Raw genomic sequence first — 25,673 nt, 5'->3', positions numbered from 1 at the left:
ACCTTGGCTGGCCTGCCGCAGGCTGGTGGTGGCCGAGCACACGATCTCCGCCGTCCTCTGGATGTCGGGCACCAGGAGCGTGAGGCCTTCTGGCTCCGGGTCGGCCGCGTCAGGTTTCACGCCTGTTTTCACATTTTCCCTTTTGGATCTGAAAGATACATACACGTGCAAGAGAGATTTTATGGCCCTAAATCAATGAGAGTTCTTAAAAAGAGCCGAAGACCAGCGTGTCCTTGGACCTCTGCACCTGGTATGAGAACCGCCCCGGCTTATGCACAGTATCTGTACAGTATCTACACTAAGTGTACGAGCTGCATATCCACTCAGGATACGCGCAGAGAGAGGTGCTTCAGGGAAAATACGCGCTGAACTACAGGCTTGAGGACAGAAATTTAACCAACACCGCATGTGAGGGCACTTGCTCTTCATTGCCACCTTCGTGCAGTCTAGAATGTACCCAAGCTTCTAGCAAACGCAAGTCAACATCCATGGGACGGCAAGTTTTCAGTGTATAAATTTTAGAGATAAATGCAACAGTGTTTCATGTCAGTGACAAGAAATACAAATTTCGACTCAGTTTGTTATTCGTATCATAAACATTACTGATTTGATATTCAAAGTCACACCTTTGTTAATTCATTAACTATTAAAATAAAATTAAGTAACTTCCGAAAGTGCTTAACACATTTATGTGATCTGAGAGTGACCCAACCTACCTCTCGCCTTCCTGGCTGCCTACAAGGCAAGAGCCTGACTCCTACACTATCTCACAAAATGGGAACGCTTGGAAAATCATTCGAAAAGTAGGGGAAACAGAAAAAGCCTTAACAAAAGAGGATTTATTTCCTACCGACCAACCAAATATTCTGTAGCCCAAAGACAAAACTCTGCGGAGAAGCAATTCCGGGCTTTGCTCTGACTCAGAGCTCGGCGGAGGAAACAGCAGGGACTGGCTCGACACCACGTGGAAAAACACTCTGGGAATCGGGAAGGGAGGGGGGGAAGGGGGCACCTGTCATACTCAGGGGTTACTCCTAGCTCTGTGCTCAGGGTGCATGGGGGACCCCATGGGGTTCTGGGGATCAAACCTGGGTTGGCTGCGTGCAAGGCAAACGCCCTCCCCGCTGTCCTATCTCTCGGGCCCCACCCGGGGATTTTTAAGGGAGTATGAGCTCGCCTAACAGCTGGCTCCTGTGTTGCTGGGTTACGACCCCTTCCCCTACAGGTTCTTTTATTTTATTTTTTTGCTTTCTGGGTCACACCCGGCAATGCACAGGAGCACTGGCGGTGCTCAGGAGACCATATGGGATGCTGGGATTCGAACTCAGGTCGGCCGTGTGCAAGGCAAACTCCCTACGCGCTGTGCTATCGCTTCAGCCCCCATCCTACAGGTTCTTTTGGGGGACTCACTGGTGGTGCTCAGGGAACCCCGGAGTGAGGCCCTACAGACCGTCCCTTCGTGGTGCTGGGGGGTCACCTGCAGGCCATGTGCCTTCAGCCCTTGCTGTCACTAGTCCCCGGGAGGGCAGAGGACAGCTTTTCCGGCATCCACATGGCGGATCTCCTCCCTCGGGCCCCTCGTGCTCAGACAGACATGTGTGCGGCTGTGGCTGAGGGGGAGAGCACCGCGCAGCAGTGCGTCTCAGCCCTGTTTGGCTAGACCAGCCCGGAGAGTCTCCATGTGGCCTTCACCCACGGCCACTCACAGCGCGGTGAGAGGCGGGGGAGGAAACGCGCGGGCTGGCCAGGCCGACACAGGCCCCAGCGGGCAGCAGCCCCGGGCCCTGCGCCCCAGCCGTGTGCCTATGCCGGCCGCCCAGTTGCCCGCTAGGAGCATCCGACAGTATTTTACCACAGTGAAGGACGGGGCCAAACGTTCTACCTTCTCTTCCAGAACACAAACAGTGTCACCCAGGTGCCTGCCCAGCTCCCTTCTCTGGCAGGGCAAACAGCACACACCTAGGGCTGTCTACATCCTCACCATGGTCTTCTCTTCGCTGCTGTTTCTGCCGACAGCCCGGCCACCCAACAGAACCAGCACCAGCCCAAACGCCGGGTCCCCTGATCACGACTGAAGCCAACCAGCGCCCCGCAATGACCAACATTCCGCATCCTTCAGTGTATACCTTTGCTTGAAACGTTTGGGCCCCTGGAACAGCAGCCAATCAGCCAGATCAAATACAAATCCTGGGGGAGGTTCCGGGAAAGGCGCCCGCGTGCTCTGAGCACGGCCGGCTGCGGGGCTCTGCACACCAGCAGCTAGTCCTGACCACCCCAGAAGCTCCCTGGGAAAGCGCGTCCCTGCAGACCACCCTCAGCCCATCAGCAGGCCTGCGCCACCGGGCAGTGAGAGGACGGAGAGCACAGAGGGGCACTGCGGGGGCAAAGCGGCTGCCGTGAACTGGCTGGTCTCAGCCCCCACGGGGCCCCTGAGCACTGCCAGCAGCAGCCCGGCCTCTAGTGATCTGGGCCCGGCACGAGTGAGAGAAGAAACAGCTGAAGGTTCTCAATGCAGTGAAACAGACATTTAAGCCCAGCATGCATGTAAAATTTAACTTTCCATAAAAACACCTAATTTACAACTAAAACGTCGACACATGCAGAATCTTGTCTTTGGGAAAAGATCACGGCGTGAATTGGGGTGTGTGTGTGTGTTCAAGAGAGAGGAACAGTATAAACCAGGAGGGAACTCGCGCCCAGGGAATCACTCGGCAGCTCAGTGGCCGCGCTCGGCAGTGGCTGCAGGGCTGGGTGCCGCCCGGCGCCCACACGGGCGACAAAGCCCTGCCCCACGTGCCACGGGACGGCACAGCTGCCTGCCAAGGAAAGAGACTCTGACTCCATGCAGTGGCGCGGACCCGCCGTGATGCCTTGTCCTCTGCCTGCACACGCGTGTGGCCAGCCTGTGGCCCGGGACTCCCTCGGAGCCTACCGTAAGCGGTTGGTGTAGGTGTCCACGCAGGTCTTCATCTTGGCCAGCAGCGTGCCCACGGAGGCCTGGCCCTCGGCCTGCTCCTCGTCCTCCTCGCCGCTCTCCGTGGACAGGGGCAGCAGCAGGGGGACCATGGACGCGCAGGACGCGATGGCCCGCAGAAGCTCCAGCACGGCGCGGTACAGGGGCACGTGCCTGGCCATGTCGAGCACTGCAGGGACGAGAAGGCGGCCATGAGGCTCCTGGCAGCGGGGCAGTGAGTGCTCAGGGCCGGGACAGGAAGACCCGTGCCCAGCTGGCCTGGTCTGGGTGTTGGCTACACCCGGCGATGCTCAGGGTCCCTCCTGACTGCACGCAGGAATCATGCCGGCCAGTACACTGGGGCTCGAACCCTGGTTGGTCGAGTGCAAGCAGCTTCCCCGTAAAACCAACCGCGTTTGCTCGGGAATGCACTCCCCCCACTCGAGCCCCAAAACGGATTCTGTATATGGGGGTGAATTGCCTAGTCAGGTCTGCGGCTTTGATCCCCTGGGGCTGGGAGGGAAACTGCTCCCAGCTTGTCTCCAGTACCACCGAGAGCACAGTCGCTCCATCAACACGCAGGTACAGAAGCAAAGGCCACGGCAGCCACGCCCTCACACGCCAAATGCGGGGGACACGCCCCCGGCAGCTCGGGAACGTCCGTGACCTCTCCCGGGGGATGGAGGACGGTGACAATCGTCTCTCCAGGCCCGGGGTGGCAGGGCAACACGTGCTCACCTGCAGAGGGGCCTCTCGTGCCGGGGCCACGGCCGCTGACGCGACCACCGTGACGGGTTTGAGCACCACGGCCACGCGTGGGGCTGCCCGGGCAGCAGGGAGGGCCACGGCCTGCACTCTCCCCCCAGACCGACGCCAGATCTTCCCGGGGGCCCAGGCGGGCATTCTGCCCCGCCCCCAGCCGCGCGTGGAAACAGCCCCCACCGGCCAGAGCCAGGACAGAGCCGCCTGGCATGCGGCCAACCACGGCCCAACCCCTGCATCACACGTCGTCCCTGGAGTACAGTCGAGGGCCAGGAGTAGCCCCGAGAAGCAGGGACGTGGCCCCCGCACCCCTCAAGCTCGAAGGATAATAAAGACGCAACTTCCCAGTGCCCTGTCGGACCCGAAGATCTCAGAACAACTTTTTGGAACTGACCTGGGAGCGGAGCGAGAGCACTGTGGCCGAGCACCTGCCTGAACGCAGAGCCAGGAGGAAGCCCCGAGCCTCACAGTGACCAAGAAAGACTCCCTGACCCCAGCACAGTCAGGCCCGCGCCCGCCTTCTTCCCCAAGGAAGAAACTCCGAGCCTGCACACCCGCCCTGCACGACACGCCCAGAGCGCCAGACCCTTGTCCGGATGGCTGAGGCCCGCGGGCCGCCCCAGGCCACTGACCTGAGTCGTTGCGCAGGTAGGAGGACATGGCGGGGATGAGGCAGGACTGGCTGAGCAGCTCGAGGAGCACGGGCGGGAGAGCACTGCTGTTCTGGCCTCCGCTCTCCGGGGAGGCCTGGGCCTCCCCACTCACGGTCCCGCTCACAGGGTTGATGTAGCTCGCCAGGACCTGCAAGACACGCGGGGTCAGGCTGGCGCGTAGCCGGGCGTCCACACCGGGCTCAGCCCGTGCTCCAGGCGAGCGGCACGAGCACTTTCCCAGTGAGACGCAGCGGGCACGTCGCTAGGAAGCCTGGAATACCCTGTCAGCAGAACAGCGAGGCTCAGAGAGCAACTGCAGGAAAGCAGTTCCGGGACCACGGACTCCAGGCCTGCGCCCCCCCACCCGCCCCCGCAACAGGACTGAGCGCCGCGGGGGGCCGGGAGGCGTGTAGGGCCCACCCTGGCCGCTCTCACACTCAGCTTCCGAGGGAGCACGGTGGGACGTGACACTGTGACAGCAGGCCGGGCGTCTGTGCCAACCCTGGGCACCAGGCTCCAAGCCTCTGCCAGGTAGGGGGCGGTTTCCAGGGCCACACGGAGACCCTCAGGGCTCGCTCCTCTGGGCTCCCGGGTCCCTGCCGGCAGTGCTCAGGGCGCTCTGCCTGGGGGCGGGGCAGGGGCCGAGCAGGGCAAGCACCATGCCCCGTGCTGACGCTCTGCCCACCCCCGGTTAGGGGACACGCCTTCAGCCCCGCCCCTTCCCACTGAACACCCTCAGGCCAGAGGCAGGCGGCCGGGGTCCCGTCACTCCCGGGAAGAGGGGCCGGCTCACCTGCAGGAGGCACGTGACGTGCTCCTCCTCCAGCCGCTGCTTGGTCAGGGCCTGCTCCACGTCCCAGCCCGACGCCGTGGAGCCCGTGCCGAAGCCCGTGCCCTTGGCCCAGTACAGCTGCTGCTCCTCGGTGGGCGCGGGGCTGGGCGAGCTGCACACCTGGGGCTGCGCGCGGAACAGCACAGCGTTAGCGGGGCGGGGGGTTCCGCACCCCCGTCCGCGCACCGAGACCGGGGGCCATGGGCAAGGACAGGGAGCGAGGAAGAGAACGCTGAGGCAGCGCAGTGAATAACGGGGGAGTCTCACGCACCCCCCCGCGTGAACACGCACTCAGGAGAGACGCAGAGACGCAGAGACACAGGCCCAGACGCAGGCCAGAGCCAGGGGAAGGGACCGGGCGCAGGGAGCAGGCACTTAATCAGCAGAGGATGAGCCTTAGTTTCCCGGGGCGTTTTAGGGTGAACTGAGCAAGAGCTCCTCAGAGGAAAACTACAATGCTGCCTCGTCTTCCCTCCCAGTGGCCCTGGGGCCTCACCGTGGTGCTCAGGGCACACTCCTGGCGGTGCTCAGAGGACCACAGGGCATCTGCGGACGAAGCCACGCCGGCCTCGCCTCCTGCCTGTACCTGCAGCCCCAGGACACTCCCTACCAAGTGTTACGTGAAGCGTGCACAGCACCAGCCCAGCTTCCCTATCTGCCCGTGACACTCCACCGCTTCACCTTTGTCCTATGACTGCAGCCAACAGAGGTGTGTTCCCCTTCCATCTGGGGGCCTCAGCAGGGGGAGTCACAGCTGGCAGTGCTCAGGGGGACTCCTGGCTATGCGCTAGAGGAAGGTTAGCCACACGCAGGGCCGCGCCTTAATCCCGGTACTTTTCTCTCCAGCCCGTTTCGTCAACTTCTTAAACACGTGAGTTTACGGGGCAGAGCGACAGGGCGGGTAGGGCCTTGTCCTGCAAAGGCCAACAGGGTCACCCCGGCGCCCCATACGGAGCTGACGCAGAGGCAAAAGCCTGAGCACGGCTACGCGTGACCAAAAACAAATGCAAAACCAAAAATCTGAATAAATATGCGAAAGTCCCTTGCGATGTATTTTAGTTGTAATCCTGATTTTATCAGCAGACCGTGTGGTTGGCTAGAGCTGTTCACAGCCATTACGTTTACTCATCTTGGGGCTTGGGGAGGAGGCTGTGCCCAGCCCTCACTCCAGGCTCAGCGCTCAGGGTCACTCCGGGTGCTGGACAGCGTGTGACGCAGGGGACAGAACTCAGGGTCACACGCAAGACAAGCCCCTCGCCCCCGACCAGCTCTCTGGCTCCCATTACACCGCAGAGCACGAGAACGAAGCCTCGGGCCGGAGCGACAGACAGCAGGGAGGGCGTCTGCCTTGCAAGTGGCTGCCCGGGTTCGATCCCCGGCATCCCCGATGGTCCCCCGGGTACCACTAGAAGTGATCCCCGAGCACAGAGCCACGAGGAGGCCTGAGCGTCGCCAGCTGTGGCCCAACGACAACAAGCAGGCGACACTCTCCCCTCACTGCCTTCCCACGTCACAGAGGGCGACTCCGACTCAGACGCCGTGGGGATCATCCACACTTGGCCCACGGCTGCGCTTCCTGCTACGCTCCCTCCGGCCTCGCGTCCTTGCTACGCTCTCCTAGTGTATTTTATGAATAGAGACGTGGACGTGTTTCCAGACTGATATCTCTTTCTCCTTACGCCATTCTGACACCTTAATAAAGCTGGTGTCTGTGGGTATGTAGAAAATGATCGCTTTCATATATCGGCCTGTGCTATCACAGCCTCACTCAGGCCACATATGCCATTCATTTTTTTTTTTTTGCTTTTTTTTTGGGGGGGGGTCACACCTGGCGATGCACAGGGGTTACTCCTGGCTCTGCACTCAGGAATTACCCCTGGCGTTGCTCAGGGGACCATATGGGATGCTGGGAATCGAACCTGGGTCAACTGCGTGCAAGGCAAACGCCCTACCCACTGTGCTATCGCTCCAGCCCCTGCCATTAATCATTTTTTGCATTTTTCGCTGAGCAACCAAATGTCTCCAACAGTGAAGGGATTCTTTTGCTCTTTGCTCCTTGTGCTTCCTGACCGGGATCTCTCGTTCACCGGCAGGACTCCCTTAAAGTTCAGGGAAGGACAGAAGGGCCAGGAGACAAATCCAACAAGCCCCTCCACGGAACTGCGCAAGCCTATGAAGTCACTGAGGATACTTTTGTTTCCCCACAAGCTGCCTCAAGCTACCCAGTCGCCTATGCAGGAAGCTCCTCAGAGGAGCGTCTCGGGCGGGCAACGCGCCCACAGGCGGCCACTGAAACCTCCCCTGCCGCAGGCGCGAGGGGACCCCCACGCACCTCGGCCTGGTTGAGGCTGGAGCTGGGCACGCGGGGCGCGTGGTGGCTGAGCGCCGAGAGGCACACGAGGATGAGGTGCAGCGCCCCGATCTCCAGCGCCATGCGGCGCAGCAGCACGCCGTCGTCCGTGGTCAGGGGCGTGCAGCTCAGCAGGCTCCGCAGCACGTGGAAGGGCAGCGTGGGGAGCACGTTGGCCGACGGGGACTGCAGAATATGGCCTGGGTCCGAGAGAAACAGGAGATGCCGCACGCTTAGAACACAGGTCCCGGGGCTGGCGGAACGAACCGCCCGGGAAAACGCCCAAGTACAAACGTGATTCAGAACAAAGCGGGAATAGCCAGGGAGCCCCGCGAGGCTCTCAGACCACGGGCGGGGGGGCCCTGGGGAGACGAGCCAGGGGCCGAGGGCACGGCCGGTCCGCACGGCCTGGGAACACACTTTCTCTTCCTGCCCCCACCAACCTCTCTCCCTGGAGCCCTGAACCAAACAATTTACTACAAAAATATTCTTAAAATGGAATGACGACAATTTCTTGTCTTGGAAGTAGCTTAAGTCATGAAATAATGAGAGAGTAACACGGACTTGTTTTGTTTGCAATGTGACTTTCTAGTAGAAAAGTATGTACTAAGTTAAAAATATTAAACAAAGCATTGCAATTTGGATCAGTGCAAGGAAGAGGAGCAGAATTAGGGGCTGGAGCAATAGCACAGTGGGGAGGGCGTTTGCCTTGCACAGGGCCGACCCGGGTTCGATTCCCAGCATCCCATATGGTTCCCTGAGCACCACCAGGGGTAATTCCTGAGTGCAGAGCCAGGAGCAACCCCTGTGCATCGCCGGGTGTGATCCAAAAAGGAAAAAGAAAAAAAAAAAAAACCAAGGGAGATGAGCAGAACTAAAGCAGTTTCAAAAAAGTACAGTCGAAATGACATCTGCACTTATATGTTCATCGCGGCACTGTTTACAATAGCCAGGACCTGGAAAAAACCCGAGTGCCCAAGAACAGATGACTGGTTAAAGAAACTCTGGTACATCTAAGCAATGGAATACTATGCAGCTGTTAGAAAAGATGAAGTCGTGAACTTTGCATATAAGTGGATCAGCATGGAAAGTATCATGCTAAGTGAAATGAGCCAGAAAGAGAAAGACAGACATAGAAAGATTGCATTCATCTGTGGAATATAAAATAACAGAGTAGGAAACTAATACCCAGGAATAGTAGTATACAATACCAGGAGGTTGACTCCATAGCTTGGAACTTGGCCTCACACGCTGGGGGAAAGTCATACCAAATGGAGAAGGGAACACCAAATAAATTGTGAGTGGAGATCCCGAGTGGTAAGGGAAATGCGCACTGAAAGTGGACTAGTGACCGAACATGATGGCCACTCAATACCCCTATTGCAGACCATAACACCCAAAAGGAGAGAGAGAGAACAAATTGGAATGCCCTGCCACAGAGGCAGGGTGGGGTGGGGGGGATGGGACTGGGGGGTGGGAGGGATACTGGGGTCATTGGTGGTAGAGAATGGACACTGGTGGAGGGATGGGCTCCCGAACACTGCATGAGGGAAAAACAAGCATGAAATGTTTGAATCTGTAACTGTACCCTCACTGTGACTCACTAATTAAAAAATTAAAAATTTTAAGAAATTTTTAAAAATTAAAAAAATTAATTAAAAAAAAAGAATTAAAGCAGTTTCTCCCCCTGTCTGGCGACACTCACATGAGAGATCCTCCCCTTCCCTGTAGTTAAACGAACAAATAAAAAATAGGTCGGGTAATTAAAATGTTTTCTTCTAGCCACGTAGGTATATGACAGGTATGAAACTGAACTTGAACCAGTTAGTGTACAGAAGCTATAATTTAGTAACAGTAATAAAAATAACTTTTAACCCGTCAATATTTTGGGAAGAATTCCATCAACATGGAAAAACAGGAAAGGAAAAAGCACGCAGGTGGGCGAGCAAGAGCTCTGGTTGCACAGCGCACAGGTAAACCACCCGTCCCTGTTGGCGACACTGGGGGGCACGGAGCGCAAGCCAGTCGGGACACAGGGGTCGAGGCTCCTGAGCGACAGCTCGCCGGTGAGCAGCTCGCCCTGCGCGTGGGCACCCAGTTCAGCGCCCAGCGACAGGAACTCCTGACCAGGGCTGCGTGTGGCCCAGGAAAATCTAAGAATGAAAATCAAAACCAAAACCAAACCAAGGGATCCACCGAGGCAAACCAACTGCAAACCCTTTTCTCACGATTCTGCTCCGAGCGGTGGGTGCAGTGAAACAACCCCAGAGCTGCACGCCGCAGGTGACAGCTGTCACAGGTGACAAACAGCTGGTGCCACTCAGGTTCCACATCAGGCCCAGGCTCCTTCCGTGCGGGGCCGAGGGCAGCGGGTGCTGACACGTGCCCGCCGCCTCCGCACACACCCACGCCGACTGCCATCTCCTTCCCATTCTCATCTCAGCTTCGCGGTTTGGTTCTGGCCACAGCCGGCGAGGCTCGGAGGCCCGAGGGGTGCCGGGGACTGTATCTGGGCCAGTGACACGCAAGGCAGGAGCCCGGCTCGCTGTGTCTCTTCTCTGGCCCCTGCTGACTCATCTGGATAAGCCTTCACTGTCCTTTTTGGGGGTTGGGGGGGAGTTGCCTTTTCAAGACTCCCCATGGCCCACTGACAAGAGCTATCTATTCACTTCTTTATCTGGCCACGAGGGGTGGGGGACGTTACTCCCGGGGGTGCTGAGGTGCTCCACTGCGAGCTGGGGGCGGCAGCACAGGGACCTGTCCCGGTCTCTGAGCCAGTCACGACTCTCCGGCAAGGCCCCACCAGGCCCAGTGGCGCCGCGTGGCCTGAAACACGAGCCTGCCCAGACACTTCTGCGCGGGGCGACACGTGCCACCCTGAGGCTACTCCCGGGCCAAGGTGAAGCACCAACTCCGCCTTCCTGCAGGCAGCCAGCAAACGCCTTCGAAGCGAATCGAGAACCCAGAGCGAAGACGCTGAAGGATTTCTCGCGTCTGATCTCGGGACTAAGGCGTCACCCGCAAACCACTAAGCCGGGCGCCCGAGAAGGCTGAGAGGAGCCCCAAGGGCGCCCGGACACTTACTTCCTTCCCCATCGTCCGTCACGCCCAGCACCAGGCGCAGCAGGCACTGGGCGTGTTTCCGCTCCTTGAGCAGCACCTCGGCGTAGCCGGGCAGGCGCAGGAACAGGCCGAAGGCGGCCAGGGAGTGCGCCGGGATGGGCGACATCGTCTGCACGGCCGACTTCAGCGGGGGCGGCTCGGCCGCGATAGTCTCCGGGGCCTCGTAGACCAGCTCCCCCGACTGCTCGATGGTCACCCACTCAAACTGGTCGCTGTCCTTCGGCTTCTCCTGGGCGGCGGACGGCACCACCGGAGCGCTCACCTGGGCAGGAGAGAAGCACGTGGTGCCACCGCCCGACCACGCCGCAGCCGGGCCCTCCCCTGCCCGCCCTCTCTCGGCGCCCTGACGGTCACGGGCACGGAGGCACGGAGACTTCCGCCCAGGAAGAGGAGCCCACCCTCTGGTCCCAGCACGCCCGCCACCGGCCCTGTTAGTCGGCTGTGATGCACCACCCCGTCCGGGGCGAGGCGTGCCTCTCCACTCACCCGCCCCTGCCCCCGGCCCCAGCTGAAGGCCACTCGTGCGTCTTTATGTATTTATCAGACAACACCCCACACTGAGGCACTAATGAGAGACTCGGAGGGAGACCATCTTCACTAAACCACGGTAATGTAACTACTGTCCAAGTCTCCTTGATCACCTGACTGCGTCACTGCTACTTACAGGAAGGGCAGCGTTAGCCCTACTTTGACCAGTCACCTCGTGATCACGGCCGTGACACCTTAAAGTGAGAAGCTCTCCAGGTGGGCGATGACTCGCCAGCGAAGCCCTCGGTGTGCACGTGGCCACACCCTGGTTCTGCCCTGACACCGCAGAGGGCCGCTGGGCACCCGAGAGCCAAGCCCCCGGCCCCGTAACCCCTTCAGCCTCCCCAGCAGGTGGACAGCCCAGCACACTCTGCTGCGGGCTGCACAGTCGCCCCCAAACACGCCCAAGGCCCAACCTCCGCGACCTTACTGGGGCACGAGAGTTTTCACGGGAATCGTCAGTTAGAAATAGGGTCCTGGGGCCGGAGCGATAGCACAGTGGGGAGGGTGTTTGCCTTGCACTCGGCCGACCCGGGTTTGATCCCCGGCATCCCATATGGTCCCCCAAGCACTGCCAGGAGTAATTTCTGAGTGCAGAGCCAGGAGTAAGTAACCCCGGAGCATCGCCGGGTGTGACCCAAAAAGCAAAAAAAAAAAAAAAAAGAAAGAAAGAAGGTCCTGGCGAATGCAAGGGCCCTGAGTCCCAGAACTGTTCTCGGGAAGGGAGAGAGAAGCACAGGGCACACCAGGACGGTCCTGAGACGTTCCGATGACGCAGCTTACGGACCCCAGGGGACCGGCTACACCGAGGGCACCTTGGGGCCCCCAGGGAGGCTGCCTGCTGCCCGCCTCCTGCCCACTGACTCCTCTCTCAGGCACAGCCAGTCTTCGGCGGCTCCAGGAAACAGGCACCAAGTACCCAAACTGCGAGAGTCTCCCCTTTGGAGCCGAGCGCAGCGGCGGGCGCGGGCGGCGGGCAGGGCTCGGCAGAGGGAGCAGCCCCGGGGGATGCCCGGCCTCACAGTCTGGAGCTGCTCAGGCCCTGGCTGGCACCACACCCAAGGGCACGCGCCGCCACCATGAAGCAAAGGTCCAGACGTGCTACAGGGTCATGACTTGGGCAGATGTGCTGGACTCCCTGGTGGGCCCGCTCGGAAGCGACGGAGGCCGGGCAGCCCCGCCCCCGAGCTCACCTGCTGGATCACCTCCGGGTACAGCATGGGCAGCCGCTCGGCGATGAGGGCCAGGCCGCCCATGCCCGCGAAGACCTGCAGCGGGGACGGGATGGGGCAGGTCTCCAGCAGGGACTCGTCCAGGGCCCCGTCCATGCAGTCCTCGCCCGGAGACAGGGCCTCGTCCTCGGGGCAGCTGCCGAGCGGGTCTCCGTGATCTGGAACGCCAAGGGGAGGTCAGGAAGGGTCCCGCTCCTGACACGGGTTTGCATGTCTTAGTGCACAAGAAGGAAAACGTGACTTCCGGGGACTGGCGCGGCGCGGGAACGGACCCCAGCTCCCGACAGGCGACCACATCCCCGGCCCGAGAGGGCAGAGCCTGCGACGAGACCTCCTGCGACGAGACAGGGCCGCTCAAGAGCGCTGGCCCAGGGGGACGCACAGAGCAGCGGTGCCGGCCTGGCACCCGCGCCCGCTCAGCAGAGCCTGTCCCCGGAGTGGAGCCCTCGGCACGGGAGGCGGGAGGGAGGCACCGCAGGGACCTGCCACGTAAGAATCTGGGCTGTTCGGGCCGGAGAGACGCGGCAGGCCAGGGGAGGGGGCTCTCTTCTCATGTGGATGGTCCAGGTTCCATCCCCAACGCCACCAGAAGTGACTCCTGAGCACTGTAAGGTGTGACCCAAACAACACTCTCCGCCTCCCCCCGCAAAAAATAATATCCACTCCTGCCTGTGCTCAGGGATCACTTCTGACGGTGCTCAGGGGACAGTATGGGATGCTGGGAATCGAACCCGACTATCACGTCAGCCCCTATCACGTGTGTTTGCTGCTTTAGAATTTCAATAGTCAGGCCAGAGGCAGCACTGGGATTATGGCATGTCCTGAAGGCAGCTGTGCCTCAGTCCCCTCGTGCCAACACCCGTCCCGAGGTCCCTGGCCTGCCCGAGCAGGGTGGGCACGAGCCTCCGCACCCACACGATACAAGGAACTCCAAAACAGTTGAGAAAAGAATTAAGACACTTCTTACTAAAAGCAAAAAAACACACATATTGGTTAATCAGTAACCTCTCATAGAGGAAAGCTAAAGCATTCGTCTACACACAAGGAAAGATCACGTGAAACACAAAGACAAACCCGCTCAAACTCTGGGATTTGTACTAAAATTTACAACAGAACCAAGAAAAGCCATTTGTGACAAACTGAAATTTAAACAGAGGAATAAGCTGAAGTTAAAATACGACGAACCACATTCCTGCCAGGCAACTTTGGGAACTTTTCCTTGTAAGGCAATTATAGTAGTAAAATATTTTAAAACGATCAAAATAAAGCAACTGAAGAAAAATTACTATTCTACACTTTAAAAAAAGCAACGGGCTTCTCCCACTCCAGAGAAGCCCGGGTCTCTCTCCGGCACACACACCCCTCTCCCTCCCCTCGCAGCTCCCCAGGAAAGCGCATCCAGGGCCGGAGAGGAAGAGCGGGAGGTGCCTGGCGAGCACGCAGCTACCCGCGCCCCATGCCCGGCACCCGGAGTGAGCCTGAGTGCAGAGCCAGGGCTCAGTCCTGAGCGCCGCCCGGTGTGGCCTCAAGACAGACAAACAGCAACTAAGTCCCTTCACTGTAGGAGAGAGAGGCAGAAGCGACCCGAGGGACAACGCAGAGGTTGAGGCGTTTTCCTGGCACCCCAACGGCGCCGGGCCAAATCCCGGCACCACAAAGGGTCCCCAGGGCACCGACAGGAATAGCCCCCAAGTACTATCAGGGGTGGCCCAAACCAACCCCACTTCCCTCAAAAGGCAAGAAAACACCCATTCGGAACTAGTTAGTGCTACGTAAGTAAAAGCAAGAAAATAATGCAACTACTGGTCTTTGAAAAAATGTAACTGCAGAAAATATTAATCAATAATAAGAATCAGAAGCCCATTTTATAGTAACAGGATTCTCATTTGCATAGAATAAACCACATGACCCATGCAAAGCCGTAAGACCGCAGAGCACCTGGAGAACAGGTGCGCAGTCAGTGCGCTGACACTAAACACCGTCAGTGCGCATGAAGATCACACCCCACTGAGAGTAACGCACCGGCTCACACTCCTGACCAGAGAGGAGTGTCCCGAGCACATGGGATTCCAGGCAGATGACTGGCGACCAGGACGCCTGCTTCAAGCCTGCCCGGTGGGAGCGATGAGGGAGGGGGTGGGGGGCACCCGAACCCCCAGGAGCTGAGTCCTGTTTGGGCGCCGGAACAGAGCCGGCCGCCGGAGTGTGGGAGAGACACAGCTTCGCACCAAGGGGGTGGCAGGCCAGAGAAGTTGGTCACCTCTGGGTCCCACACACGTACCTTTCTCAGGGTGTAGTCGTTTAAACGAATCTGTTTTCGACAGGCTTGGGTCTGTGATAACTCTCGATCCCAGTTTCACAGTCAGATCTACCGAGCGGTACCCTTGAGGAAGTTTTCGGTCATACAGGATTGTTAAAAGTTGGGCGAGTGTCATTTCAGCTGGCAACGGCTGGCCTAAAGATAAAATAACGAACTTACACCCGAAACCCAAGGAGACATCAACTGAGGGCCTGAAAGAGAGTTCAGTGGTTAAGGCTCCGCTGCTGCACGCAGCAACCTGGATTTGATCCTTGCACACAGACGGGGGAGCACGGAACACAGCCAGGGACGAACCCAAAACCAACCCGACCCAACCCGAACCAAAAGCAAACCAACCACACTCAATTTAACCCATCTACCGCAAGACCGGCTCTTGGCAGGCACAGCCGCAGTGCCCGGTGAGCCTGACTCTTGGCGCTGTCCTCAGCAGTGACCCCTGGCGGCGCTGGGAGCCCAGTGACGCCCTGGGCAGTGCACTGAGTGTGGCCTGCGCACAGTGACTGTTCTACCCCCAGGACTATCTCCCACCTCCCCAGTTTCATGTTCTTTTATCTGGATGGGCTGCTCTTGGCGCTGTGCAGGGACCCCTGGCCTTGCTCACCATATGCGGTGGCGGGACCCTGAGTGGGAGCCGCGGCCACTACCAGCCCCGTCAGGCCAGCGGCCAGCCTGCCCTGCTGACTCTCCAGCCTACTGCAGCAGGCCAGGCTGCCCTGCTAACTCTCCGTCCTACCGCAGCCCGGCCAGGCCAGCGGCCAGCCTGCCCTGCTGACTCTCCAGCCTACCGCAGCCCGGCCAGGCCAGCGGCCAGCCTGCCCTGCTAACTCTCCAGCCCAGCTCCATATCAGAAACACTTAAAATCAACACTCGGAAGGCTTTACTAAGCAATCCCCACCGAGCTCTGTGCCGCAGTCACGGACACCTGGGAAGAGGCAGTGCCGTGAGGCCGGGGCAGGCGAGCCCTGCTACGTACACGGCCAGACAGAGCGTTAGCCTCCAGCGACCGAACAGCTCCCTTACACCCGCAACCAAGTACCGGCCTCAGGCCAGATCATTTTCCAGCAGGGAACGGCCTCGGGGCGCGGGCACCGGGTCCCCACTGCCGCTGACTCTCGCCGCTCCAACGGCACCTGACTGACCATACTGGGGGTCACACAGCCAGTCTGGGTGCCCAAGTTCCTAGCGGAAGCTCCCCGATGCCTCAGCGCGGCGATCTTACCTGCCAGGAGTTTGTGGAACAGGTGGAACACGGGGACCGTGATCACCTTGCCGGCCGCATCTGCTCCCGAAGAAGTGCTCCCCACTTTGTCGGGCACGGTCCTCCCCCTCCGGGACGGGGGCCTTGGGGGCGTACCTGACACGGCCCGTTTGGACTGAGACTTCAGGCCTAGAGAGAGGGACGCGAAGAGTCACAGGGCCGGCACCCCGCGGTGCACCTCCCTTCCGCACGGAGCCCGGCCCGCCAGCGCTGGACGGCGTCAGGGCCACGGCGGCGGCCACCCAGGCTCAGGGATGGGGCCCGAGCCTGCAAGACCTTGCCCGCTGTCCCCTCCGTCCCCTCCTCCAATCTCACGCTTCCTCCCCGCACAGCCAACTCTCCCAGCACCCCGTCTGCGCGCTCTGCAGCGTGTGCAAAGGCACAGCGACCCCTGGCACGGCCGGGGCCTGGCCACGGGGACCTTCTGCTGTCCTTCTCTTTCTTCCTTTTTCGGTGCTGGGGCCACCCCCAGTTTTGGTGACTGGGGTTCGCTCCTGGCTGTGCGGTCACGGGCGGTGACCCCTGCAGGTGCCGGAGTCCAGCCCACAGCCTCGCCCGCAGGACACTCTGCCCCGCTGCCTCCCCCCGGCCCCCGACTCGATTCCACAGATCAGTCGCACCAAGGGGGACCTGAGTGAACCCAGACTGTCCCGAGAAACTGAGGCCACCGCAGCCGTGTGAAGTGAGACATTCTGGAAAGTGAGTATCATTATCGTGGCCGGGAGTTGGCCTCCTTAAGCCCCGCGGGAACGCTGTGACTCTGACCACAGCTGAAGAGGACGGTCCCGGAGACATGTCCGAGATTCTCAAAAGCACAGTGAGCCGTGGACACAGGTACGTCACATCTCACGTACATAAGACATCTTCGCTCCAAGGCGCCCGTCCTATAATATGTACCCGTTGAGACTCCCATCAACAGGCACATATTATAGGAACCAAAAGTCACTAAAAACCCAAACGCATACCAGAAGCAACGACAACACTGTAGTTCTCCTGCAATCCGTTTTCTGCCTTCACTTTTTCCTTCTCTTCATGGTTTTTCTTTTCTTTGTCATCTTTTTGCTCGCTAATCAGCTTAGCAGTGATACTTGGGGTATCTGTAAGGAAACATCATCTAAAATACACTGCTGCTTTCAAAGTCATTTAAAAGTACCACACAGGGGCTGGAGCAATAGCACAGTGGGTAGGACGTTTGCCTTGCACGCGGCCGACCCGGGTTCGATTCCCAGCATCCCATATGGTCCCCTGAGCAGCGCCAGGGGTAATTCCTGAGTGCAGAGCCAGGAGTGACCCCTGTGCATCGCCGGGTGTGACCCAAAAAGAAAAAAAAATTAAAATAAACTAACTTTAAAATTTAAAAAAAAAAAAAAGTACCACACAAAAAGTTCATCCACGATTTTAACAGCCCTCCCTCACAGAGAGGCAGAGTAAAGGCACCGAACAGTGCCACTCTCGTCAAGGCTCCTGACCTGCTGCAGCACTGCTCTGAGGCCAGCGCCCTTCGCGTCAAATCCCAGAAAGCATTACGAGTTACCTCAATGTTCCTTCAGGGGCGAGGAGGAGGCAGGTGGTCACACTGGGAGGGGTGTGTGTGTGTGTGTGTGTGTGTGTGTGTGTGTGGATCACTAAATGCTTGAAACAACTACGTGACGAACAACTTTGTACATCACAGTGTTTTAAATTGATTTTTTTTAAAAAAAAAAAAAGACGTACCCCCCAGCCCTGAACATTTTTTTTGAGAAGGAAAGAAAAAATGGGGGGTCTCCCTTCTACCCCAGATCAATTTTTTTTCATTTATGAAAAATGAAAATCACTGTATCACTGTCATCCCGCTGCTCATTGATTTGCTCGAGCAGGCACCAGTAACGTCTCCATTGTGAGACTTGCTGTTACTGTTTTTGGCATATCGAATATGCCACGAGTAGCTTGCCAGGCTCTGCTGTGCAGGCGGGATACTCTTGGTAGCTTGCCAGGCTCTCTGAGAGGGGCGGAGGAATCGAATCCAGGTTGGCCGCATGAAAGGCAAACGCCCTACCCGCTGTGCTATTGCTCCAGCCCACCACCCCCCCCCCAAAAAAAAATTTAATTTAAAGACATACATTATTCTCCTCCAAGCATTTATAATATTATCTGATCAAAAGTTAACCTTCCCTAGTGCCCCACCTAGTGCCCCAGGCACGGCCAGAAGTGGGTCGTGAGCACTGCGGCTGGTAACTGCAGCGCTGTCCTGAGACACCCCCAGACACCCACAGGGGGCGCTCACACACTGCAAACGTTCAGGCTCCCAACAGGCGACTCCACACACCTGACCGGCACCTGCCACACGAACTGCCCTCCCGTCACTAAGCTCTGAAAGGGTTTGAGGCCCAAGCAGGAAACCCCGGGGCGGTCTCTCTGCCTCCTTCGCCCACACGAGGAACACGTGTGAGGTCTACCTCCTTCGCTCTGCTCTCCCGTGACCCATTCCTTCCTGAGACTCAGTGGATGCTGCTCACTAAGAAATCTCTAAACTCCAAATCAATAATAGTGAGTTTTTTGTTGAAATATTGACTGTAATCAAAGTAAAGTGAAAGTAAAGTGAAATTTAACAGTTACACAGGCAGGGTGGGGGGCTAGGGTGGCGGGGGGGGGGAGCGGGGAGGTATACTGTGATTCTTGGTGGTGGAATATGGGCACTGGTGAAGGGATGGGTGTTCGAGCACTGTTTAACTGAGACTTAAACCTGAAAGCTTTGTAACTTTCCACATGGTGATTCAATAAAAGAATTAAAAAAAAAATAAAAAAAATAAAGAAATTTTCCACAAAAAATAAAAAATAATAAATATTTAAAGAATATATATTTTAAATAGCCAATAAAATAATTTACATATAAAAAAAGAAAAAAAAAGAAATCTCTAAGCTCTGCGCTGACCTCGCGCCCCGCGCAGCACACACGGCTGCGAGGCTCCGCCCTCGACTCCACGCCTGCAGTGACACCCAGAGCGCGTCCCCCCGCGCAGCACACACGGCTGCGAGGCTCCGCCCTCGACTCCACGCCTGCAGTGACACCCAGAGCGCGTCCCTCCGCACCCGACGGAGCTAAGGCGGAACCCTTGAGCCTGACTGACCTGACACTCTGTCCAGAACTTCTGACAGCGTCGTGGAGACGGGCAGGTGGAGCGTCCGGAACTTGTGACCTGCCCCGTACATTGGGTGCTGGATGACGTGGCTGGTCGCGTTGATTCTGCCCTTGTACAGCTGGAAATGGATTCAAAGTAAGATCTTCCAGATCTTTTGAAATACAGCGAATCATGAAGCAGTCGAAAGCACAAAATAACTTCAGTTTTACTAACACATTCTACCTCATTTCTTCCAGTATAGCACACGGGTATGTCACAGGCGTTTTGTGAAACTCTGAGTATTTTGTGGAATTTTCCACCAGTGCGAATATCCCAAACACCCTGTCTTTCTTGCTTGGTTTTGTGTAGGGGTCACGCCCAGTGACACTCAGGGTTCTCTCCTGGTGGGGCTCGGGGGACCGTATGGATGCTGGGGATTGATCCCGGGTTGCTCAGGCGCAAAGCAAGCACCCACCCCACTGCACTATCCCCAAGGCCTCTATTCGTCCCCTTCGCCACCTTCTCCTGCTGCACTGCTGATGAGGGAGAATACTTCGAGATTTTTAACCCCTGGACGTTGGACTCTAGAAATGACGACAGGCTCTGATACGGAACTCCAAGGATCTGCACAGAGCTGGCCGCGGGCCACTCACCGGGCAGGGGGACTGAAGGAACATGGTCACTTTCTCATCCTCCAGCATCAGCTGCAGGAACAGTCTCCGGACAAACCCAGAGATGTTCCCTGACGTGGGCAGGTTCCCCCTCTGGGGAGATGTCTGGAACAGCTCACAGAGCACCTGGAAAGGCAGAGGATTTAAAATGTGACAGGCAGTGCCTCGTCCGCAAATGTACTTTAAGAGGAAATCAGAGTGTGGATTAATAAGCTGCTTTGAATACTCAAACTGGCAACTGAATGTTCCACTAGAAAATATCATACAAAAGTACAAGGTTTAAAAGGTGGAGAATAAAGGGGCCAGAAACGCAGCTCAGGCACATTCAGTCCCCAAGCCAGGAGCTGCCCTGGACAGTGGACAGTGCAGAGTGCCCGGGTCACCACAGCTGTGGCCAGCAGAAGCAGAAGTGGGCCCTGGACTTCTGGGAGTTCCCGTAAAGGTCCTTTTTTGGGGCCAAGAGAGGAAATGAGGATTGCACAGTTTCCCTTCGTGACCATCAAGCTACCCGACCTCCCGTTAGCTCCAGCGTCAGTGCGGCTCCGGGCAACACGCGTTCCCAACAGTGACACACTGAGACTGGAAAACCAAAGCCACAACACGAAGCTGAGGGCCGGTGAGGCCAGAAAGCTGCGGGTCGTGCGGCTTCGGATGAGCCCGAGCGTGAGTAAGCTGGGGAACACGATGACCACAGGGGCGGGCACACAGACAGCGAGGAGGGTGTTCGCTGGCACCCGGTGGGCCTGGGTTCAATCCCCGGCGCCCAAGCACCGCAGGAACTGATCCCGCACACAGACCCAGGAACAGGCTCTGGCACCACCTGGGGCGCCCCCAACCCTGTCATGGGAAAAACTGGAGACGGGGGGAGAGGCCACGGCTGGCAGGACCAGGCCCGCTCCTGGCCCTGCGCTCAGGGACCATGTGCAGTGCCAGGGACCCACATGCCTCAGCCGAGAGCGAGGCGACTCGAGCCCCCCCGTAGGTCACTCCAGAAACAAGACACATGCACGGCTTTAGTTAAACTGGTGCTTTGGGCCTCTCCCAGCAGGTCCCCAAAGACAAATTATTTTCTGCTATAAACGATCTTATTCCTCTTACAGAAAATTAGATCATTCGGTTTATGTTTTCAATTAGCATATTTCCAGATCTGGCTGGAGTAAGAGCCACCAAATGCGACTACTCGGGAGAGCCTACTACTCTCACACACTGCGGAGCACGTAATCCTCTCTCAAAGGAGAACAGTCTTTCACTGAGCAGCAACTAACACGGCTGCGGGATTCGGGACTGGGGCACATCCGAGCCGCACGACCTTTTCTAAAACCTGAAAACATACAATCTTTTAATGGAAAACTAATCATCAAATGCTTCCTTAGTAGGGCTATCTTGTTTGGGGGTATAACTTCCACAACAATAGTGAGTTTTGTGTTGAAATATGGAACGCAATCAAGGTGAAGAGAAAATGAAGTGAAATTCATCAGTTATACAGTTGGGGTGGGGGGCGGGGGATATACCGGGGATTTTGGTGGTGGAATATGGGCACTGGTGAAGGGATGGTGTTTGAATACGGTATAACTGAGACATAAACCTGAGAACTTTGCAACTTTCCACATGGTGATAAAAAATAAAATAAAATAAATTAAAAAAATAAAAATAAACTTTCACAATAAAAAAAAAAAGAGAGAACAGTCTTTAGCACACCTCTGCCCCACTTTGGAGTTGCCAGGGTCTACCGGTTAGAAAGCAACAGGTTCTAACAAGATGCGACCCGAATCCAGTATTTACATCACGCTTCCCCTTGGTTCCACAGACTCGCAGAGGAGTCGGACACGCCTGGGGGGTCGGTGGTGACCTCGAGCAGCTCTCGCTCTGCGCATCGGCCAGGGCCGGGCCCAGCAACGGCGCCACGCCGCCCAGAGCACCGCAGGCCCCCGGGTCACACCCGGGAAGCAGCGCCCGGCTCTCCAGGGCTACATCGGGCAGGGCCCTGGGGCCTCACACACAGTCCAGTCTCTCTCCTGGGTGACCTTCCCAGAGACGGGGTCAATCCCAGATGGCCCCGTACTGTGTGCTCTCTCTATACCTGTTCTCAGCGGGGAGGAGGGGTGTTATTTAACTTCACGCAATGCCAGGCTGAAACCTAGGCCCCTCACATTCGGGGCCCAGCGCTGCCCCTGGCGGGGGAGGCGGGCTGAGTTTCATGTCAGGCCATGCCTGGCGGCGCTCAGCCAGGAGAATCCTCCTGGTCTGCACTCGGGGACCACCCTGCTGGCTTGAGGGAGCACATGGGAAGCCAGGGGTCAAGCCCCAGTTGCCGGCGTGCACGGCAAGTCCCCTGTCTGCTGTATACCCCCCCCCCCCGGGGGTTCAGACAAAGAAATGCCTGACCGGCTCGTGGGGTCTCCACAAGCGTACGCCCATCTCCTCAAACAGGAGTCGTGACTGACGGGGGCTAAGGGGAAGGAGAGCCCACCCATGTTGAATCGGGGTTTCAGATCCGACCCCGAGGCACCCACACGCGGCCTGGAGCCCGTGCACTGTGAGGAATCGAACCAGGGCTCCAGCCGCCTCCCTCCCCCAGCCCTCTTCGGCGCACCCGGGCCCCAGGACTCCCGAGCCCTAAGCCACCCACAGCCCTGTCACCTGGGCCATCAGCTTCTGGTTGTTGGGGTGGCACGAGATGCACTGCAGGAAGAAGGCCACGGCTGCGTTCTCGATGGCCGTCCTCTGCTGCGTGGTCAGCCCCGTGGCCGCGCTGGCCGGGAGAGATGCCGGCCGGGCACTGGCCTGCGGGGGGCCGAGGCTGGCGGCGCCCCCGGCTGTGGAGCCCGAGTGGCAGAGCAGGAAGAGCAGCGCCGTCCAGAGCGGGTTCACCTCGGAGCCCCCGAGCCAGTCCTTCATGATGTGGCTGTTGCCCACCTCCGTCAGGAAGCGCAGCACGGGGGCCACCAGGTCGGCGGTGACGGGCATCCTGGGGCACGGGGGCACGTGGTGCCGCCGCAGCTTGTCCTGGGCCGCGTCCGGCGAGGGGGCCGCGCCGTCGGCGGCGGAGACGTGGCTGAAGCAGAAGGCGGCCAGGCTGCGCACCAGCAGGGACGGCAGCCCCGAGTCCAGCAGCTGCTCGACGGCCTCGGGCGACTGCGACGAGGACGCCAGCGTGGCCAGGTGCGACTCGGTCAGGGCCAGCGGGGCCTGGGCGTTCTTGGAGTCGTCGGTCAGCGAGGCGCCCAGGTCCTGCTTCTTGCTGTCGTCGGTCATGGAGAGGCGGTGGTGGCAGGGCACGGGCGGCGGGGTGATGCCCATCCAGCCCATGAGCAGGGAGAAGTAGGCGGGGTGGATGTGGCACATGGAGCACAGCAGGCTGTCCACCGCCTTCTTCAGCACCATGTTGCAGGGCAGCGACATGGACCAGTTGAAGAGCAACCTGGGAAGGGCAGGGCCGCGTCAGGAGATGGCGCGCCAGGCGGCAGGCAGCCCGCCCGGACGCCCCCACGGGGACGCTGGCCACAGAGCGTCTGAGAGGGGGCGAGCCGCAGGCCAGGCGTTCAGCGAGAACAGAAAACCTTTCCAAGAGATCTTTTCGGGCTGAGCGACAGCACAGCGGGGAGGGCGTTTGCCGTGCACGCAGACGACCGGGGCTCAGTCCCCAGCATCCCATATGGCCCCCCGAGCACCGCCAGAGAAATTCCTGAGTAATTACCCCTGTGCATCACCAGGTGTGACCCAAAAAAAAAAAAAAGAAGAGATTTCTTTTTAGATGAAGATGATTGATGATTCAACCATTTGTGACCTCAGGTCATATAAGAAATAAATTTGTGGGGCTGGAGCGATAGCACAGCGGGTAGGGCGTTTGCCTTGCACGCGGCCGACCTGGGTTCGATTCCCAGCATCCCATACGGTCCCCTGAACACCGCCAGGGGTAATTCCTGAGTGCAGAGCCAGGAGTCACCCCTGTGCATCACCGGGTATGACCCAAAAAGAAAAAAAAAAGAATTTGTATCACACCAAAAGCACATCTGCATTTAACATGACTAATATTTGAAAATAGTCAAATGTTAGTGAAAAACGCTGAATTACGGATTATTCTGACTAGAGGACAGACAGTCTCCTGGGAAATGAGCAATACCCTCCCAGTCCCCTGCAGTTCTGAGACGCCGTCTCGGCATCTCAGGCGCTGCCGTCCCGCACAGTGACCTCTGGCAGCCCCCCGGGCCAAAGCCCGCTGGACAGAGGAAACCCGCCGCGCGGCACATTCTGGCGGGAGGAGCAGCTGGTCACAGGCCTCTATTTCGCAAAGACGCATCGTCGTTGTGACGCCACCGCACACGTGTGTGTGGCCGCACTGTCAGCACTGCGTTACGGCCCTGCGAGGCTTTTGCCGAGGCCCCCGAGCCCCCCTCTCCGGCTCGCACCCGCGCGGGGGGCCCGACTCACTCGAAGAGCTCCCGGTCCAGCAGCGCGGGCAGGTCGTACTCCACCAGCAGCTCGTAGCTCTGCCAGAGGATGGCGGCCACGCAGTGCAGGTGCGACGGGGACGGCATGAGCAGCCCGTACTCCACGGGCGACGCGCTGGGGCTCGTGCAGCTCAGCCGGCCGCTGCGCTTGAGGGCGGCCACGCGCGCCGAGTCACTCACCCACTTGAGCAGGGCCTGGATTCTTAAAGAAGAGAACGGACTCACATGACCAGCGACCCCCGGCCGGCGCCCGGCGGGGCGGGAGAGCCCAGCACTGCGTGGACAGTGCCCGGCGCCCTGCATGAGAGGGACTGTCCCCTGAAACCGGAGGGTCGAGGAACCCAGCACCAAGGCTCTCCTGCGACCTCACTATTGCGAGTGTGTCACTCGGGTGTTTGAGACAGAACAACTCCGAGACCGGAGGAACTGTTCTCGGGATAAGTGAACACCCCCAGCCGCTGCGGAGTAGCTGGGACGGCAGGAGCAGTGTGTGGCGACGCTGATTTTCCCGGGAGCCTCAGATGGGGACAGTGTCACCCCTCCACCTGCCCCCGGAACATCCTGGAAGCCGCCAACTTCCAAAAGCCACTGAGAAGGGCAGGTACATGGGTTCAAGGACGGCAAACTCGAGGCCTCCAGGGCTAGGGGATGGGCTGGTCCCTCATCCTCCCATCCTCACGGGACCCTGGAGGTCACGCCCACAAACTGCCTCCGGCTGCTACTTAAGCTCCTTAACGGCCATGATCCAGAGACACACAAAAGAATCTCAGAACCGAGCAGCTCATTGTGAAGATTTCTCCAGACCCTAATTATCTAAGAAAACTTTAAAAGACCAGGAATGCACGGCCCGCTAGACATCTCATGCTATTCACAACAAGCAATACAAAATAAATTGTCTAGCATCTACCTTTTCAGCAGAATTAGTGGTGGCAGGGAAATCCAAAATAATTGGGGTGGAAAGGTGCCACGGGGGTGGGACTGGTGTTGGAATATTAAATGTAATCCATTATTGTGAACAAGTTTGTGAACGTTAATTTAAACAATTTAAAAAATATACAGTGTGTGGCAGCAGCTTGTGGATCCAAGGCCCCGAGTCCAACAGCGGAGCGTTACCCCAGAAAACGCGCTCGCGTGCGTTTCACTCTCCCCACCCCCCTGTGGAAGCGAGCATCACTAAAAGCGAGAACTTCCCAGATGAAGCCTCTAAAGAAGTGGGCAGGGGACTGTGAAGTCGAAGTTCTGACAGAGCTGCCCTCATCAGAGCTAGACGAGGACGGAGAATCTTAATGAAAGGCTGTCAATAAGAAACAACTAAAATAGACATGAACAGCATCCAGCCCGCCTGAACCCCTAGAAGGGCAACACAGTCCGTTCAGAAAGGGCTCCCTGCGACAGCGTGACGAGGCCACAGCTGACCAACCCTGCGTCACAGAAAGGGTGAT

At 58.3% G+C, this 25,673-nt stretch overlaps 1 protein-coding gene across 9 annotated transcripts in view; it reads right to left on the bottom strand.

Moving 5' to 3' along the window:
• Positions 1-25,673, bottom strand: part of BIRC6 (baculoviral IAP repeat containing 6) — a 151,982-nt gene that overhangs the window by 15,790 nt on the left and 110,519 nt on the right. For all 9 annotated transcript variants that reach the window (XM_055123521.1, XM_055123529.1, XM_055123523.1 and 6 more), the window contains 14 exons: positions 24,212-24,433; positions 22,421-23,201; positions 19,763-19,906; positions 19,119-19,248; positions 16,977-17,108; positions 15,973-16,140; positions 14,715-14,888; positions 12,395-12,591; positions 10,635-10,935; positions 7,533-7,750; positions 5,162-5,326; positions 4,348-4,516; positions 2,933-3,143; positions 3-148 (listed from right to left, as the gene is read on the bottom strand). In XM_055123521.1, the coding sequence (XP_054979496.1) occupies positions 3-148; positions 2,933-3,143; positions 4,348-4,516; positions 5,162-5,326; positions 7,533-7,750; positions 10,635-10,935; positions 12,395-12,591; positions 14,715-14,888; positions 15,973-16,140; positions 16,977-17,108; positions 19,119-19,248; positions 19,763-19,906; positions 22,421-23,201; positions 24,212-24,433 (3,158 nt within the window). The remainder of the gene's footprint in view (positions 1-2; positions 149-2,932; positions 3,144-4,347; positions 4,517-5,161; positions 5,327-7,532; positions 7,751-10,634; positions 10,936-12,394; positions 12,592-14,714; positions 14,889-15,972; positions 16,141-16,976; positions 17,109-19,118; positions 19,249-19,762; positions 19,907-22,420; positions 23,202-24,211; positions 24,434-25,673) is intronic.

Source organism: Sorex araneus, chromosome X, assembly GCF_027595985.1.
Source record: "Sorex araneus isolate mSorAra2 chromosome X, mSorAra2.pri, whole genome shotgun sequence".
Lineage (NCBI taxonomy): Eukaryota > Metazoa > Chordata > Mammalia > Eulipotyphla > Soricidae > Sorex > Sorex araneus.
Note: the sequence above shows the minus strand (reverse complement) of the source record. Positions and strands in the feature narration are given on the sequence as shown.